At 39.1% G+C, this 20135-nt stretch overlaps 1 protein-coding gene across 5 annotated transcripts in view; it reads left to right on the top strand.

The window, feature by feature from the left end:
• Positions 1-4286: 4286 nt before the first annotated feature.
• Positions 4287-20135, top strand: part of HDAC11 (histone deacetylase 11) — a 30451-nt gene continuing 14602 nt past the window's right edge. The window contains exons 1-4 of one of the 5 annotated variants that reach the window (XM_075053616.1): positions 4287-4351; positions 5977-6125; positions 8835-8935; positions 15353-15469. In XM_075053616.1, the coding sequence (XP_074909717.1) occupies positions 4350-4351; positions 5977-6125; positions 8835-8935; positions 15353-15469 (369 nt within the window). In that variant the 5' untranslated portion in view covers positions 4287-4349. Of the gene's footprint in view, positions 4352-4377; positions 6126-8397; positions 8936-15352; positions 15470-20135 lie in introns of those variants that run through there. The other 4 variants (XM_075053613.1, XM_075053612.1, XM_075053614.1 and 1 more) reach the window with 4 other exon arrangements.

Consider the following 20135-nt stretch of genomic DNA (forward strand, 5'->3'; position numbering starts at 1 on the left):
AGCTGCTCTGAGCAACAGGAAGGGAAGAAAACTGTATCAGTTTCTGAGCTATAAAAAGCACAGACCTTTTTCTGCTCCGCTGGATTACAGGAATCAATAATTTCACATTTTCAACACACCATGGAAGTAAATGCCTGATCTCCATCATGTCACTACATGGCAGATCAAAGCCCTCAGGATCAAAGAGATTAAAGTAGCACAGGCTCTCAAAATATTATTTTCTGATTGAAAAACACTAATTAAAATTTCTGTAGAAGCTCATGTAATGAGTTACCATTAGAATTTTTTACAGGAAAAGTCAGTCCCAATGTAAATAAAAAATCCCTTTTCTATATGTTCCTTTAAAAGTATTTCATCCCTGATTTTATCTGTAGCACATTTCTTCATGTTACCTGTTTCAAAAGCCTCAGCTCAAAGTAGTTTGAAAGCAAACTATTTGTGACATGGCTCTTATTTCAGTCCCGAGAGTGTCTCACCCTTTAAGGAAGGATATTTCGCATCTCACAACTGAAACAAAATGAGCTGATTTGCACACTTTTCTTTTCTACAGAGGACAGGCTGTCGTGACAAGAGATGGGGGTGAGACTTTGGAGGTAGCTAAGCTGCCTCTATATAGAGAAGGAGGATAGCTGCACACGTTAGGCCTGATCAAACCTACTGGGATTATTCCAATTCTTGCATTATTCCAGCTCCAGGCAGTAACTGGAAAGTTTCTAGGAGGTTAAAACAATACTGTAAGTTGCATCAGCTCTTAATTTGGCATCATACTGCTTCACCTGTGAGGCAGGTGACCCAAAGGTTACATCGCTGATATAGATTATGGATGGCTGGATCTGGAGTCCCAATTTTCATAGTATCATGAATTTACTGCCACTGACTTTTGCCTCTAACTTCACTGTTTCTTGATATGGAAAAGCCCTTGTCATGTTTCACTATTCATCATGTTTAAGTAATTTCACCATCATGGAACATCAGAACTAAGAAGTCATTTTCTATGACATGGGAGGTTGAGAAGCTGATGAAGGGCTTTTGCCAAATTCCCTCATTCTCCTAAAGAATCAATGTGCAACAAATTACTTGAACAGATTTAATAAACTGGCACAATTACTGGCAGGCCCGACGGGCCAGTCTCTTTCATATGGGACATTAGTCAGACTCATTTTTCTGTTTGCTAAAAGTTGGTTTTGCTAGCGATTCAGACTCTGGGACCCATCTTCAAATGGATCTGCACAAGTGGGTCCCTGAACTTTAAAGAGACCAATCACATGAACAGCCTGAAAAGAGTTCCCCAGAAGGACAGCACCATTATCTGAATCAATTTCAAACCGGAGCCCTGTTATAATGAAGTATTTCTCTTTGGAAGGCAGTCTGTCCTCCTAGAGGTACTTTTTATGATTTTCAACATGAGATGAATGATCTCTTGGATGACGAAGAGCACGTTAAACAGGCCAAACCTTGAGAGTTAATAGGTTGCTGGTTATTTATTATAACAATGATATGCCTGTGCTTTCAAGTATGCAGCAATTAATAAACTCCCTTACCACAGGATGCCAGCGTTATCCATAATATTGTCAAAACCATTCAAGTTGCACTTTGTGTCAACAGAAGCAAAACGGTATAAGGAGAAAACATTTCCTTTGTCTTGGGAAAATAGAGCTATCAGTTGAGAAATAACATCAGTACACTGCACGAGCTGAGTTGTAATTCAACTATTTTCTCACTTTTATGGTGTATTTGGGGCCTAATTTTGAAGGATTCCAAGAAATTTAGAGAAGGGTGGCTTCTGTACAGTCTGTAACTTTTTTCTGCTTGTTAGGAGTATATGCTTTTATTCTAAAAGACTTAGGCCATTTTCTCATATTTTCCGCTGACTTATGGTTGTTGCCCTGCTTTTCAAATTTGTAAGGAGCAGATTAGAACTCAGCAGAACTTTTAAAGGAAATATCTTTCAGCCAGAAGTATGGATTAAGCTACTCCAGTATATTTTGTGAATGTATATTAATTTAAAAGTTTATTATTTGTTTGAGTCTGACTTTTTTTTTTAATCAAAATATTTCACTTATACATATTTAAAATACAACTTCAGGACAGACTGACTTTTTTTGAAATTTTACTTTGCTTTAAATATTGCAATGTTGTAAAAAGACAATGTGAAGCCCAAATTTTCTTCAAAAAATTTTTTTCAGAGTGACTAGTGAACCAAAAATGTCATTATTTGCTCAGCTCTGCTTCTTCTACCATGCTGTAAGGTTTCCGAATCCATTTGCCTTGAAAAGTCTGCTGGCAGAAAACTGGAGCTCAGAAAACGTCCAAAATCCAGCACGGGTCATTCTCTTGCATATCTTGGGCCTAATTCATGAGGAAATAATTACCTTCCTACATAAAAAGATAAGACTGAACAACGTTATGCCCCATATGGTTTGTTTAAAAACTGTTAGAAACTCATTGTGGTAATGAAACTAACTGTCAATGTTTCCGCAGTAGGGCTGTACCTGCTCTGGGGTAAGGACTGCCCACATGCAGATGGCTTGTTCCCTGGAACCACGGCAGTGTCAAGAATAACAATCACAGAGTGCCCAAATGGTAAATATATACTATAAAAAATATTTTCTAATTTATAATATCTTAAATAGTGTGGCCTACACGGAAACAGGGACACGTCCCGATCATATTTCTTTTTCAGCTGAAGAAAAAAAGAATTGTACCCCACCAAGAGTGAACAGGCATTAGTCTAAATACGCGCAGCACTTCTTTAGGGGGCCTCCAAGAGAGCCTGTCTCTGCCACTGATGCAGAAAGGAAAAGGTGTTATTGGGGAGCCTGGGGGGAATTGGCCTGCAGGCAAGAATCCAACTCACTGTGGCACAAGAGGAGGAAAATGAGAGCAACATCACATCTAGCCAGAACAGAGGAGTAGATATTTTCATTTGATTTTTGGAGGCGCACAAAGGAATGGCTGAGCAAACTTTCCATTTGGAGAAGTGTGGGTGCCATAGTTTAGATGTGAATGATTAATGGGAAAGCACATACGAAAAACAATTCACAACATCCAACAAATATGGAAAGCAGTCTGCAAGTTTATTTTTAATTTAAGTTTAAAAGTTAATTTAAAGGAAAATGAAATAACAACACGTTATATTTGTATCTAGTTAACCAAACGACACTCGAACTCTAATTAAGCACCAAGCATTAAGTAGTCAGTAACAAGGAATAAAAGGTAGATACACTGAAATACTGAGGCAAGCACACAAAGGACCAGAACAAAAGAAATGTTAATTAAAAGATAATGTCAAAGGGATAGAATGTTTTCTTGGGATAACAGTCTCCCGCTGCTAAATAAATACCAAGGTGAAGTCCAGGCATCCATCAAAACTGAATGCCAAGCCAAAGCCAGCATATTTTAAGAAGGAAGACATTTATCTGGAACTCTCATAAAGAGACATTACCCCTCATGAGAAAAAAGTGCCTCTGTACATTCATCCTTGGTTTGGTAGATACCGCCGCTATTGATGGCCCATTTTTCATGACAGTGTTATCGATTTAACTATACAACTGCATAAGAAACGCTTTTTGGATATATTCAAGAAGGATTAGTGAAGTACACTTAGAAATTGGCTTTTGACTTGAAACGAGCTTATTTTCCTTGCGTGCCTGAATTTAGGGGTGGTGTTCCTGGGGTGGATCCCGACCTGACGAAATCAGCGGGCCTTGCACCACTCAGTTAGGCAACACCACCGCTTCACCTTTGTTTTCCTCATTCTGCTGCTGACCTGCTACGTCTCTTCACCTGCTGGTATCGTGTTAATTTTATTTGGTAACGGGAATCTTATTTTCCTGCCCAAAGACACCCTTTGGGTGGAATCGCTCTGGGGCCCGTGACAGAAAATGACGGCAGCAGCTGATGTCAGAACCCGAGTGTCGGTGGTTCTTCTCCGCCTTTCCCACTCCCACACCATCAGACCGGCTGCTTCCCCGCCGCGACCTCTCGGTTCCCTTCACCAAATCCCTTCCCCGTTGGATCCTGTACCGTCCCGTCCCGTCCCGTCCCTCACGGCGGCCCCGCAGCTCGCTCCCACCTGTCAGACGGCCTTACAAGCGCCTTCCCCGCCGCCACGGCCCCTCTCCCTCCCCGCCTCACGGCCGTCCCTCCGCCGCCGCCCCCTCAGCCCGCCGCCGGGCTGCCCGCGCTCCGGCCCCGCGGGGGCTCCGGGGCGGCCCCTCCGTGTCTCCGCCCCGCGGCGGGGCGGGGCCGCTGGCGCTGTCGGTGCCGGGCCGTGGGCCGCCCCGCAGCCTGCGCGGCCTGGCCGGCGCGTCCGCGGAAGGCAGCGGTGGGGCCGGGGCGGGGGAGGGATGTGAGTACCGCGGCCGGGCGCGACCCTGAGGCGGCGGCGGCGGTGGCGGCGGGGAGGACCCGGGCGGCAGGGCCGCGAGGGGCGGCGGCCTGGGGCTGCTGCAGCGGCTCTTCGCTCCGCAGCCCCGTCCCGGCAGGTGGGCCGCTTCGGCCGCCTGGAACCGGCATCGGAACCGGCGTCGGAGTCGGCCCCGGGCGGGCGCTGAGGGCACCTGGCCCCGGGGCGTGAGGTGTCGGGCTGTAGGCAGGGCGCGGAGTCGTCCCCTTCCCTCAGCCCCCCCCGGGGGAGCGAGGCCCGGCTGGCGGGCGGGAGAGGAGAGGAGAGGAGAGGAGCGGCGGGCGGGGGTGGCAGGTGGCCTTCGGTTAAAGCTGCCTTCTGTGGGGCGGGACGAGGGGAGGACGGAGGGAGCGGGCCCTGGCGCTGCTCGTGGGCGGTGTGCGTGGAGCGGGGCTGCGGGCTCCGCTGAAAAGCGGCCTTTGTCTTCGTGTTTGGTTTCTTGCTCTGTTTTGTTTATTTGCTGGGGTTTAAAAGGGTATTTGGGGGCATATTTAGGCTGGAAATAAGGGGGGTTCTGTTTGTATTGTTCACCTGACAAAAGACCCTCTGTCTCGCTCAGTAAGTTGTGAAGCCTTTTGCAGGCTTCTGCTAAATTTGGGGGAGCAAGATGGGTCTTGGCGTAACTCAGCAGCACGGGGTTTGGGGCAGAGAAGGGAGGCCACGGCTGGCGGAGCAGGCTGAGCGTGAACAGGGAATCGTCTCTGGGTTCGGCCTGTCTGCTGACCCGTGTGTGCGCAGGTGTCTGCCGAGTGATCGGCGTCTGCGTTTGTAAATGCAGAGCACGGCATTGCTCACCTGCTCTGTGAGTGAGGGCTCCGAGCTGGCTGTGCCATCCCTCCTTGTATTTGGAGGGAGGGTAAAGGAAAGTATTGGTTAAGGGTTACAGGCGTGAGATCTAGAGTTGAGAGCGTGTCCTGTGGTTGTATGCTGTGCAGATAGAAACCCAGGCCTCTTTACTGTTGCTGAGCTGGTCACAAAATAACCTGTTGCTCCTAGGAAGGGACCCTAGAATCTTTCCAACCTTGCCTTGTTAGAAGTATCATGTGTAGGAGCAGTGTGGTTTGGTTTTTTTAATGGTGTTTTGATACAGACTTTAAAAGGTAAGTCTAGTAATGTATTTGTTGAAGGTTATGTTGTCTGGAAAACTGGATGCGCCTTCTAAGGTAGAGGTGCCCCTTCATGAACTTGGAAAGACAAGTGGAGAGAAGCAAATGTTTCCATTAATTATTGTCTGCTATGAGCTTCATATGCATAATTTCTTAATGTACATTCTTCGGTCTTCAGTTTTTTGGTTTTTTTTTTCCCCACACTACTGGTTAGTTCAGGAGTATAACTGTACTGGTTGGAAGCGAGGGATGTTACTATCCCTGACCTTACTGCTGAAGAGCGGTTAAACAACTGAGTGTTTCCTTCAGTAACCGTTGGAAATAGCATCTTCAGGAGTCCTTCCTAATGTAAAGTTGGTATTAATGAGGACTCTAATTGGTAATTTGGGATTTTAGTGAAAAATGGTCAACTTCGTAAATAGTTGCTAAAAATGGTGACTAATTTGTTTTTTGCTTTTCAAGGCCTCACAGAACTGAGTTGTATGAGGATCCTCCATCACCATGCTGCCCTATCGTATATTCTCCAGACTACAACATCACGTTCATGGGACTTGAGAAACTGCATCCATTCGATGCAGGGAAATGGGGAAAAGTAATCAATTTCTTGAAAGGTAAAATAACAGAAGGTACCTCTTAGACCAACATTTGCACAAAAGCTAATAGAAATCATGTAGTTAGTGCAGACCTATGTTAATAATTGCTAATATAATAGTGACTGTGCATCTTCATTGCTCATTGTGTAGATTTAAGCTACGCTCTTTAATCATATTTGGAGTGCTTTAGTTTTCTGATATATTTGCAGACTTAAATCTTAGCAAGTTAAATTGATTGTAGGGTTTCTGAGGTGGGTTGGATGTCATGTGTTACGCATTGTTGAAGATCTTTCTATGCAGTACTTAAAAGATGACATTGTAATGTTAGAGCAAACATCCAACACCAGGGTTTTTTAATACAAAGGTTTTTTTCACAGTCCTTTGAAAATGTATTTTCTAGCCTGCTCCACTAAATAAACCCACAGTTTTGGTTTCAGCTCCGTTGTGTCTGTGTAGAGTGAAACTCATGAAATGTGATTGAAAATTCAATCTCATTAAATGATTTGCTCTCCCCAGAGGCATGACTAATACTAATCAGAGTAACTAGTTTGGTTCATTTCAGTCTGGCCCAGAGCTTTACAAGACTATGGGTAAAAAGGAGGAAGGAGAAATATGAGCATAGCAATGTCTTAGACCATGTTAAAGTATTTCTGGTCTTTGCGATTTGAATGTTCCTTTGCTTTACACCTGGTGTAGCAGGAACTGGGGCATTCCTTTCGGCTTGTGAAACTACAGGTGTTAATGACTGGCTTGCTGTGGGGTGTAACTTAGTTATTCAACTTCAGCTGCAGACGATCTACTGGCAAATGGCACTTTTCAGGCTGAAAGATAAGTGCATCTTGTATAAATCCATTCTTTATCAACCTCATGATAGTCTGATAATGTTTCGGAAGAGCTGTGAGACGCCTCTGGTGACAGGCAGAACGTTTTGTGAGGGTCCTCATTATAGCTGTTTAAACAAATTGGAAGATACAGGCAGAAATACATTAAGGAAATAAAAATGTAAGAACCAAGGTTAGGATCAGGGCCTATAAAATCTTGGCATCTCTTCATCTAAAGTTTAAGCTTGCTCATCAAGTGAAAAAAAAACCCCCAACCCCAAACTTCTTCTCTTGCCAAGACAAAGGTTGTCTGAGAGCCAGGCCTCTTCCATTTATGTGGTCCTAATGACTCCTTCAGCTGATATTTTTTGCAGTTAAGTATTGCCCTTCCAATTTTAGGCTGCCTTGTATTCATTTAACCTCAGTTAAATGAATTCTAACGCTCCATTTAGTACCTGAGTTTTGGATCTTCCCTCTAATAACCTTAAACAATTAAGTCTTGGGTTCCATGACTATTTTCTTAATTAATCAAAAGCTTTGCCTTTCTGCTCCTTCTCTGTGTAAAGTCTTTTCCTCTAGCTCTTTTCTGTGTGAAGCGTCCACTCTTTGTTCTCAGCCTTTCACAGAAAATTAGTTTTCCCAATCGCTTTACTCCCCTTGCTTTGTAAAGGAGAAAGAAGCCACAGGATACCCCAGGGTGCTCTTGGTTTTCTCTGGCTCTGTAGCAACTCCTGGCAACAGCTGACCTACGCTTTTCCCTATCACGTTCTAGAAAATCACCAGTGAAAATCTTTTTAGCTTACCTTCTCCTTCCTCAAGAATGAAACTGTTAGTAGTTTGGCTTTCTGTCTGACACCAATGAATGAATGAAATGTTTCTCAAGCCTCAGTCAGGAGAAACATAAGCTTGCCAAAACAAATATTGTTGCAGGTGCTCTTCTTGTATAACACTTCAGAACAAAATCTCTCGCATGTGAGAGTTGTTTTCTTCCTCCTCCAAGAGTAAAATTGGAGAAAAGGTACAGTCTTAGAAGGCTGCAGCTGTGCAGCAATTAAATATCAAAATTTGTCTGGGAAGATCAGCATGATGCCTTATATTTGGTGTTTGTAGTGATCATGTGCAAAGCAGTGTTGTTTTTCTGCACTGTGTGGCTTTTTTAGTTGACCCTAACTTGAACTTTCTGGCAAGTATATCCAGATGTATGCATTCGAACATATTATCTTTGATCACATTCTGAAATCTTGGAGTGATGTTTCGTAACTTGCTCTTATAAAACTAGGTTTTTAAATAAACTATCTTTTGGTCTCTAAGAGGGAGAATTAATAGCTGGTCATTGGTATTTCTTGACATTCAATGGAGGTAGGGGTGTGACAAATATCCTAATGAAGTGTAAGTTTGCTTCCGTGAACATCCAAGCAATTATTTTGTTTTGAATTTTGATTAATTTTTTTTTTTCTCCTCTGATTTAGGGAATTAAATACTAGTATCAACTGCAGAGTTTCTTAAAGCATGTTAAGGAATAGTGAATATTTGATGGTATGAGCACCAAGATTTCCCCGGTGTATCAAGCCCTAGACTGTAAGGAGTCTTGTAATTCTTTTGTGCATGTCCATCCTCTGTCACTACCTGTCCTCTCTTGCAGTTTAAACAAGAAGTTACCCTGATTCCACTCTGAAAACTGTCTGTAAACAATATTTATCATATACACACTACCTTAATAGCTTACATGTGTAGCAGGTTTGTATTTGGATAATTTGTAAACACTGAGTAAACAAAAGTTGTTTCAGTGATTTACATAACAGATGAAGTTATTGCATCAAGGTCGAAGTAGCTTCTTTGGCAGGGTGGAATATGGGAAGTTAAGTGATGGTATACAATGCCAATTGTTATTTCTCTCCTGTTTCAGAAGAAAAACTAATTGCAGATGACTTGATTGTACAGGCACGGGAAGCTACTGATGAAGATCTCTTGGTTGTTCACACAAGGCGCTACCTTAATAAATTAAAGGTGCTGTACTTATTAATGTGTTTTTCAAGGAAACTGGCTAGAATTAGTGTCAAAGGCAACAGATATCCTACTCTATTTGTTACAGAATGAACTTTTACAGATTATAGAATGGTGTATTTTGATAAGATTGTCATTGAGAATACTGAAAGAAAAACATAGAAATAGTAGGCAATTCGCACTATAGAGGGGTGGAGGGGAAAGAGGGTCTACGATGTTATATGGGTGACCTGAAATGATATTTCAGTAAAGTTAAATGAACATAAGGAAAATTTTAATGTTTGAGATGTAAATAATATTCTCCTTAGTACCAGGGTTTTAGTCTTCAAAAGTGTAAGTTTTGATTTACTCTAGTAAAATATGGTTCTGAAATCGAAAATACATTGGAGAGCACTAAAATGGAGTACTTTATTGGATGTGTTTTTTGCAAGGATTGCTTTATGGGTTTGGGGTTTATGTAATCTCAAAAGAGCATCCACATAGGGATTCTGTTGTCAGTCTGTTATGGTGGGAAGTACTGGCTTCATACTTAGACACTGCCTGTATCGGTGGAATATGGAGAGAGTTTAAAGATCAATGTAGGGGCATAACCTTGCATGTTATCTGTGTGTGAAGGTTTCCAATACCAGCTCATACAGGATTACATATTCACAGGAGTAAAGAGCATTCACTGGGTATTTCTAAATGAAACATCCGTTTGTTATACTTCAGTTTAACTTTAAAACATAAACATGAGATCTCTGTTTCTGAATATATTCAGTCATCTGTAGGTGGAATTGGATAGTAGGTGAGCGCAGGTGACATTGCTTTTGTTTTGCAACTCTTTACTTGGAGGGCAGAGAAGGGATTTTTATGAGAAATCCTCTTCCATTTCATTAATTCAAAAGAAGTTATTTTGAGTCATCTTTGCCCTTCCACAGTGAGAGTCCTTGTATTGCTATTTCTGGAATGTTTTATTTTTCTGTGTAAGGGATCTATTATTTGTGTGAACTTTTTTCACTCTTACTCCTTTTCTGAGTTCTCTTACGTTTCTTCATTCTGTGCTATAAAGTTACATGCAATTTCATACATCATTAGATTTGATCTCACTGCAGCTATTCTTGATATTGAGCTTTTAATTCCATAGAACCACCCACCTCTTTTTACTGAATCACTTCTTTGAAGCAGGGTGTAATGTGCATAGCTCAGTTTGGAATACCGTAATAATATTTTTAGTACCTATAGGATGGCTACACAGGGAATTGTCTGTATAACTTGTGTCTTGGTGTTCAAAACCAGTACTGTCATGTGCATTCAGATGTGATTAACTGTGTATCTCTCATTCCCCTTTTCTTGAGAGAATATTTCCTGCAACTGTAGAAACTGGAAGGTGTATTGGTCATGCCAGCAAATTCCCACCAAGCAGTGAAGATAAAAGTGCTTAGTTGCAAACAAAAAATAATATGGTGAGACATGAAAAGGCCCTGGGTATCCTCTGTATTGCCTTATCCAAAGTCTGCTATGCTATTTTTTTATATATTTTTTTTTTTAATTCAGACAAATACAGATCCACCAATAAATGGCATAGTTTTATGTTAGATAAGCTCTAAAGAGTACAAAGGTGCTTGCATTTCTGGGAATGCCTAGGTCTCTTAAAATAATTAGATCACTTGAGTATTCATTTAAAATTTGAGCATGACTTTGGTAAGAAATTCCATACGCTTGCAAGAAGAGGTGGTGTTTGGTATCTTAGCAGCAGCTGAAGAAGCTGGCTGGGGGTTGGTCGAAGGGAAACAGATGGTGTGCATGAAGTAGATCGAGCAGTACGGGCAATTAGTTCTGTGTTGGAAGGAAGAGTCTCCCTGTTTCCCTGTTTTAGGTAACGTGACTAGTCCTTACAACAAAATTTGGCCGCCTTTTGAATTCAGGTGATTCCCCCTCAGTTATTCCTTTGAAGAATTTAGATCTCTAAGGTAATGACTGGACTTCAGATAATTTGCTTGCAGTACTTTTCCACTTACTGCTTTTTTCTAGTGTTACGTAAAATAATGATTTTCCTGCATATCAGCTTTCTGAAATTTTGGAAGGAGATAGGCAATGAGGTTAAAGCTAGTTTCAGACCATTGGAATGCAAGATGTGCATTTCTGAAAGTGATCCGAAACAGGTGATCAATTGAACTTAGAAATTTTAATCTCTTTTATGTATTTGCAAATTGTGTAGGCTTAAAAATAAAAAGTTAAGCACTTTATTAGAAATGTAAATTTTTATGCCTAGCGAAAAGTGGATTGATGTGATTATAGGGAGTGTTGTCTGGTGTTCAAGTGCTTGTGTACTTTGACTCTTGCCTGGTCACGTGAGTGCATCTGCCAAGAGACCAGAGGTACCCGCCTCTTTGCTGCATGGTGGTATTGGCAGTGTGCCTGGGCAAGGTGGTAGGGCTCTTGGGAATAAAGGCAGTAGAAGCAGGCTCATAAAATAATCGGTTCAGCCTGTGATACTTCTGGCTGGTTTAGGTGTTTAGATAAACCAGCACAGAATGCATCTTGGGCTGTGTGCATTCCGTAAGTGACCACAGGTGACTTGGCACCTGAAAACATATGGGTTTGGTTTGGATAAAACGGGCACCTTCAGAAGTCCTTAAAATTCCCCTGTCCAGTTCCTCAGTTCATGCAGTTCTTGTACTGTCATCCGTTGTCTCTGTTTGCTCCCTACATTGTGCTTTTTCCTTGCTCAATTTTTCTGAACTTCATTGGTGAAAAATTTATGAAGGCGAGTGGTAGTTTGCTGTAAAATGTTAATTTAAAAGGTCATGGGAGCAGGTAAATGAATTTGATACCTTTTACCAAAATAGTCATGCAGATGTTATTGTGTCAGGTAGAGGTCTGTAGGAATATACAAAAATGTTATTTTAAAGGTAATGATATTTGAGTATGTTTGGAGACAAACAAGAATACTTAGTCATAGGGAACAAGGTCTGACAGGTTTCAGTATTTACGCTGCTGCGCAAATGCTATAGGGCACTCTTTGCAGCTGAAGCAACTAGTAGACCTCTTAAGGATAAGGTGGCATTTGGTTAACAGTGATTTGCTTCTTTACTTTTAATATTTCCAGCTCATTGGTTGGGAGACTGATGCACCAGTATTATTTCTTGGCTGGTTTGTTTTCTTGGGTGTGTCACCTGGCTATCATTTGTTTCTACCAGTGCTGTATCTTATTCCTAGTGATAATAGTGCCTTTATACCTTGACTTGGAAACTTTTGTGAAAATTGCAAACTTCCTACTCTCCTTTATGATTTTATTTTAAGTTAATTCAAGCTAAAAACATACTTTCTTTATCTATTGAAGTTGGACCCAAATAGCTTTGTCCCAGGCAAGCTTCTAAATATAAAATCAGGTTAGTTGCTTGGTGTTGGATTTGTAAGTCCATGGATTTTCCCTTGAAGCTGCAACTAGCTCCAGGAACTTAGCAAAGTGTTAAGCACAGTTTAAATTTAGGTAGTAAAGAACAAGATTGCATATTTTTTTAAATTTAACATGGTGTTGGGTATTTTAAAATGCTGGAATACTATGAATGTGTAACTTAAAAGGCAGTTCATCAGAGGTTGGTTTTGATCATTAATGTGCTGTTTGTATTAATCCAGGATGTGTCAGCATAAAAGCAGCTACTTTAGTTTTATCTTCGTAATATTAGTTTTTCAGTTTAACTTTTAGTTCTTGAACACTAATAATCTGAAATAATTTGTAAAGTCATTTAAACTTACTAAGAGTTTTTATAGTTAAGGAATTAAAGTTAATAGTAATAATACTTTATAAGTAAAGTCCTGCAAGAATATCCTCATTATGTATATGTTATTATGGAGTTTGGGCTTAAGCAAGGACAATAAAGAACTCTTGAAGTTGTGTGGGTTTTTCTGTTTGTTTATTTCATTTTGGTTTGGGGTTTTTTTTGAATGTAGCATCTTGGTATAGTGTTACACTTAGCCACATTTAATGATATTGCCTAGTAGTTAATTTGGTAGGAGGCATGTATTAAAGGAAAATATACCTGGTTAAGGGTTAACCGGACATCTTTACTCCATTTAAGAAAAAATTGAAACTTAAATTCATACATTGCATTATTTATCCAAAATACAGGAAGGTAAATAATTTAAAAGATCTTATGATATTGGCAATAGAAAGAAAGAGTTAAATGGAGTTGATAACTAAAAAGAATAAGCGAAGGCATGTTATTGAATAGTGTTTATATGTGATTATTACTCTTCCCTGAATCCAGGCCAAGTTTTAATTTCTGTTAAGTTATATAATTAGATGGCTACAAAACTTTACTAGAGAATCAGTATCTTGATGATGACTGAGTGAGAGCAAGTATCTACCAAAAGAAATAGTAACTGATATTATTCTGATATATGCAATTTGAATGCAAAAAATAGTGATTAAAAAAAAAATTTGAAGGGTTTGTTCTATATGAAAGGAAACTAATATGTGTAAAGAGTTGTGTTATGGAAGCCAGCTGACAGCCTGGAAAATGTAATTAATGTCGTCCTCATTCAAAATAATTTTTTATTTTTACAACAACAAAAAGTATACAATTATATAAAACCAATTCCTTTTGATTTCTTTTTCAAGTATATACATAGCTGCTCAGAGAATTTATTGCAGGAAATGTTGGAAAACAAAATTAGCACATTGAAGAAGAGAAGTGCAAAACTGTCCACAGTTTCAGGCAATATATTTCTCAATTACTATCATGGTGGTTTTTAAGAAGCATTTTCATTAGTCTATAGCTGCATTTTTGAACCCCAAGACTTTCCTCACAGTCAAATGACTTCTCTCTGGTATGTTAGGTATTACATAAACACAGTAAAGGACTAAGTCTGGAGCAGTGAATGTCTTTGGGCTTGGCACTGTTCGGTAAATGTCTTCAGCTGCAAATAGAAAGCTTTGCTTACCCTTTACTCATACCATGTACGGATTTCTTGCATTCACTTAAAAACCTGCAGCAGCAGACATGTTGATTTGAGTCTTTATTGCTCCCACTTCTTCCTGTTGAGGTTAAAATTTTTTTTAAACTGTGTTAAAACTTTCTGCAATTTCGTTATCATCGTTCACATCTGAGATCAAAATTTATTTTATGCAAATGTGACCTTTTCAATTCTATATTAGAACAAGAGGATTGAATCTAGTTTTTTTACATTATACTTGTTTAAAAGCTAAAATACCTTGCAAAAGGACTTTATCAAGATTGACTGTATTACAAAATAATCAAAGCACTTTGTTAATGATGGAGACCTGATAGTATGGTAACAGAATACTGTCTTACAAACAAAAGTAGTAAGAGCTTAAAATGAATTGTTGACAAAATATAGTTAGTACTTAAGAACTTTATGAATAATGCCACTCCTCCACCCCACCCAATAGTACTTTGTAGTTGAAACAATGATAACTGGGAAGCCAAAGTTGCTTAAGTTTTTCTGAGTATCAGAGTACCCTGAAATTGGCATGTGATTGTCTTTGCTTAAAATTGACCGCTTGTATATGTCCTATCATTTGTAAACAGACAGCTAACAGCAATTGGGCAACGAATGTACTGAACCTGGTTAAATTTCCTAGTGTTGAGGAAAATAGGATCTATTCAGAATCCTTGTACAGGGTGTCAAATTCATAATTCTCTGTTCCTGAGTATTTCAGATCGGATGAAGAGGTAGATTCTTGCTTGTGACTTAGGCTTTGAAATATATTTAGAAGTGTTACCGCTGGTAGCAATGTTAGTAGAATTTCTTTGAAGTAATCTATATGTGTTTGCAAAAAAAGCATTTACATATTGCAAATATTTTGTGTTCTAACCTTTAAATCGTATTCTTGATGATAGGACTTTTTAACAGAACATGTCCTTGAAACATTTTCCAGAAGTGTTTAATATGCTAAATAAATTTTAATCGGTTCTCCATGCTAAAATTTGCACTGTGTGTTCACTTAAGTATTTGAACTTCTCAGTCGAGTTGTCTGTTTGTTTTTCCTTCCTCCTTGGTATATCCTTTTGACTTGACACAGGAAAAAATATTTTCGGTTTGAACAATATATCAAGCCTAGCTTACTATTAATACTGCTGAAGGACATTTTTCTTCCTCCCAATCCCTGGCCTATTAGATTTTCTGTAATACCAGCTTGCTGAGAAATTGCTGATTTATTACCATTTGATACTAAAATCTGAAAAACCTAGTGATGATGATTGAAAGTGATGATTCTCATAGTTAACAACTCGAGGACAAACCTACTTGGAGGTTACTGGTAAATACTGTTGTGGTCACCTCTATCTAAAAAGATTAAAAATATTGCTAAGGACCTGTGAGCTCCGTTTCAGTAAATAGCAACTAATCAGAGATCTAAATGTCATCATTAAGACAGGCTGCATTTAATTGGAACCTTTTTCCCCCTTGCAGTGGTCATTTGTTGTGGCTACAATCACAGAAATTCCACCAGTTGCCTTTCTTCCCAATTTCGTTGTTCAGAGAAAAGTGTTGAAGCCTCTACGAACCCAGACAGGAGGAACAATAATGGTAAGGTGCTCTTGATTCACTTTATTGTTTTTAAACCTGTTGATCAAAACACTATAAACCTGTGGGTTGTAATATTTTGTATAACTCAGAGGCTTAGCTGTGGAGGCCTGTAGAAGGAAGTGAGTTAGCGTACAGTCCTAAACATGAGCAAAGTTTGCCACTTGTTAACAGCTACCAAGGTGAAGGACATACCTGATTTTATGGTCCGTAATTTGCAGAAGCAGAAAAGACGGTAAGGGGCAGCCTGGGCAAGCAATGATAGATATGGCAGGACTTGGGGCAAATAGAGAAACTGACAAATACAGGCAAATTCTAGGAATGGGAGGTTTCAAAATTGATAATATAGAAGCTATTTTTGAAGCACAGATTTACCAAACAACCTTGGTACTGTACGGGAAGAGAAGCATGGTTTGGTTGCTCTTGAGACTAGGTAAGTGTTTAAAAATCATATCACCTGGCTCATTTTAATGATTAAAGTTAGTCTATCTATTTTTTCTATTTTAAATACTGCATAAGCAGCTCGGCTGAACTCAAGTGAGACATAGCCTGTTTTACCTTAACAGAATTGTTATCTAATTAGTTAAATGAATGCTCTGGTCAGAAGAGCTCTGTGTTGCCAGACATTTAATTTTGCCTGAGAATTGCCATAAGAGATGTTGAGGAAGTAGGAGGAAAGAAAACAGTTAATAGCTGGAGCCAAGAATTAGTTATTTAAACAATGTATTGAGGAAAAGATGCCTTCATAATTGTAAACTGGTAACTAATGAAACCTCTTCTGCCCTTTTTATCATTCCTTGTCATATTAGAGCTAGAGTTCAGGAACTATATAGCATGGTGCTGGGAGTAGAGGGTAACGGTCCTGATGTCTCTTTGCAGGTACTGAGCTGTAACAGTTACATAAATGGAAGACAAATAATCCTATCTGAAATCATTAATATTATGCTACAAATAGCTCTTTGCTGCATTTTAGCTACTCTTCCTGAAGGTAGCTGTTACAGTGAGTGCACGTGAAAAGGATAGAATCCCATATTGCTTTTTCTGTATCTCTCTGAAGCCAGTTATTGAAGAACACTATTCTGTGGGTTGGCAAACCTTTCAGAGTATGCCTATGCCAGACATGAGAATATGATTTATTGCAACTACTAGATATTAAAGGTGAGCAAGGCTGGGAAGCCATAAATGAATGATAAAATAATAGCATTACTCTCAGAAATAGGATAATAATAGGTAGCTTCCCCTTTCTGTCAACAGAAATGTAGGTACTTAGTAATCTGCACTGGAATCAAGGTTTCTTATTTTTAAATGCTTACCTTCGTGAATGTATCAAGAATTCATTAAAGGCATAAATAATGTAAAGAGCTCTTCTATGACTACTGCATAAAAGACACCGCAGTACAGTTTTTCAGAAACAATGAAAAAGGTCAAATCTGTTTGAGTCTGACCTATGAGAATGTGAGTGAGCCAAAAGTTTGGTGAAGCAGTTCTCCGAGTCTTTAATTTTGTGGGGCTGATGTGAGATTAACTGTTGCTACTATCACTTGTATAAGTGGATCTGGGCACTATTAAGTTTCAGCCCTCTTGGGTTTTACTATGTGAAATGAAAGGAGAGAGCCAGTTGTTATCAGATTTTAAGTCAAGATGAAATATCCTGCTTTTCTGTTGGATTTACTTTTTTAATGATAGAACTACTCAGTGCTTGATTCTTTATCGGGGGAAAAAAAAAAGGCAATTTCTTTCAGTGTTTTAGCACTCTGTTGTTAAATCTGTGTCCCATCCAGCTGCTGGATTTGCAAGTGTGTATGTAAAAGTAACTCTGCCATTTGTTGGTTTTGCTACCAAAAGGTAGTAGAGAAAGGAATAGAGTGGACTTGCCAACTTGTGACTGGGCTTAAATATCAACTGTTAAGATTCAGAAACATCTTCTAACGGTGCGATATAATTGTTTTAAGCATGTCATCTTAACTCCCTTTGTAATATCCAAAGCAGTGGTCATAGATATTTAAGAATCTGGAGCTCTTTGAAAAGTTTGAGTATATCATCATGTTTGACCTGTGTTGCAGACTGGTGCATTTTATTATTTATAATGAGGAATGTAGTGTTTACGGAATGTAGCTCTTCATGGTACTGTGAAACACTCAGAGTAGTTGAAAAATGTATTGACATACATATGCATGTGCTCAGAAGAATCTTGCTTATGATTGGAGGAAAAGGTGAGAGTTCTAATCACAGCAGAGAAGTAGCAAAGGAATATTTCCAGTAAGTTTTTGAACATGGGGATAGTGGAGGGAAAGATCAAAATGTCACCTTATTGATGCTGAAATTGTCTGTGTGCAGTGAGTTAACTACTGCTTATTGCTCTGAGCTGTTAAAGAAAAATGGCCAGCAGTCTCTTCCTAAATCATGAGGACAGTATAGTGAGTCCTGTGACATTTACCATGTTTAAGTACCCTTGCATGTTGCTGAGTCTGGTTTTAATTCAGGCTTGTGAGTGGGAAATTACTTTCTTTTATAAAATAAAAGTTGTATGTATCTTGTCTATCTTGGACTCTGTTTCTCCAACTACTGTTCTCACCTCTTAAATCCCATTTCCTAATTCTACTTTAATTCTCTTGTGTTGCTCTGTCTTCTTGGATGTAGATATTAAGGTGAAAGAATAGTGAGGTAAGGAAATATGTGAAAGCTTTTGTACAGTGTAGCAATATCCGGTGCTTTTGTGAAGCCTAAAAGTCTGCATAAGCATGAGAAAACCAGATAAACTACTGAAAATGTTAAAGCAGTCTTTAAGGACAACTTAAGTATAGGAATTTGGAAAGAACATGCTAGGTTATGGATAAATCTTTAGACTTACTGGATTATGGTAATAGGCTAGATAACAAAAAGTGCTACCTCCTTTAGTAGGTGTTAACTGGCAAAAGCAGAGATGATGGAAGTGGAACACAGTGCATCTCCCTAATGCAAATCTGCATAAACCACCTGGAACGCTTTCTCCTGGCAATTTACCAGCAGGAGCTGGAGATAGTACCAAACTGGTTTTGTTGATATTTGTGTAGTCATCTTGCTTTCAATGGACTGCTGGGAAGTTTGGGGGTAGTTTGACTTTTTTTTAAAGCTGATGTTATAGACTGGGTAGTAGTAGAGAGAAAGAGTTCTGGTTTCATGTGGTTCATATAGTTCAAGGTGCTTAAAAATTTTTGGTTGTCGCTCAAAGAAGTAGCTCCTTTCTGTCTCCATTTAGTTCATCAGCATCACTTCAGACTCCTGGTCAGTTCTCTCTTCTGTGCCATATTTCTGACTGCAGTCAGTAGTGATTATTGAGATGGGGGTTTCTGGTCTGCAAAGTCCTGTCTGAATAGGAATGTGCAGAGTCTTCTGTTATTATAGTCATGCTGTCTTTTTCTGTACAATATTTATGAGGAATGAAGGAAATGGTAGAAGAGAAAAATAATTGGCAAAAGTCTAGTTTCCTAGTATTTCTACCTTTGATACTTCTTAAGGGTCTTGACAGTATGCGTATGTGAAGTCTTTTCCACTTGGTTCTAACTAGTCAATACTTCTATATAGTTTTGTGATGTTTTTCATTGTGCTTGTGTTATCTTTAATTCATGAAGTGTGTTCACTAGTTATGAATGTGGTCATGTAGAAGAGATAGCCACTAGTTGTCTATTACGCCTTTGTGTCATGCCTCCTGAAATACACATGACATCACTGGTCACTTTTGGATTGATCTTGATGCCATATGCTGTTATTTTTACTTTTTTTTTTTTTTAATTTTTCATTATGGGGAAATAGGTATGTACTTTAAAAGCAGTTTTGATTTGTCAGACAATAAAATTTGTACAGTACCAGTCAGAAGTACAATCTTCTGCTATTCCTGGTGGTCCTGTTTATTGTGAAAATTCCTGTTGAGTTTCTGTACTTTTTAATGATTTTCTAGCAATATGGGAAGATTGTTTTTTGGTGAGGAATCCCTAGGAAGTATGCTAAATCACAGATAATGTGCTTTCCCTGTGACTTAATGGGTTTTATAGTTCAGAAATTACAATCTTTTCTCAAGATCTAATTTGTGTAAGTTAGCACACTCATAACAGGATGATGTTTACTTTCCCAGTAGTTTTCTTAATACTAAATTAGAACTGTTCAAATGTAAATATTGGGGATGAAGAATTCTCAACTGTTCAAACTTACTTTCATATATGATGTGTAATATGTTCTTTCTGTGATTATGGAAAAAAATAATCTGGTTTTACACACACACACACACACCCCCTTATTTATTTATAGTTCTGGCTAGTAATATCTTCTGGTTTTTAATATGACACTTAAGGAATACTGCAGTTAAACACTTGCTTGACTCTTCCAGGCCAAAATAAGTCAGGTTTTTCAATTAAAATTTCATGATTTAAGCCTTTTGTATCTCTTCCTGTCAATACTTTCCCTTCCCTGAATGTCATTTGAGTTCAAAGGAGAGATACAGGCGTAGTTTTTCTGTAGTGGAAGGGAAAAGATTGGTAATATTCTATACTATGCATGCTATATAATTTAAAAGTCACAGCACACTTTGTATTGTAGCGTTTTTCTGTCCCCACCCACAGCTGAAACTATGTTAATCTGTATTTTCAGGATTTTGAGCTTACATTCCTCCTATTTTTACATGAACAGGAAGGAT

Source organism: Buteo buteo, chromosome 21 (genome assembly GCF_964188355.1).
Source record: "Buteo buteo chromosome 21, bButBut1.hap1.1, whole genome shotgun sequence".
Lineage (NCBI taxonomy): Eukaryota > Metazoa > Chordata > Aves > Accipitriformes > Accipitridae > Buteo > Buteo buteo.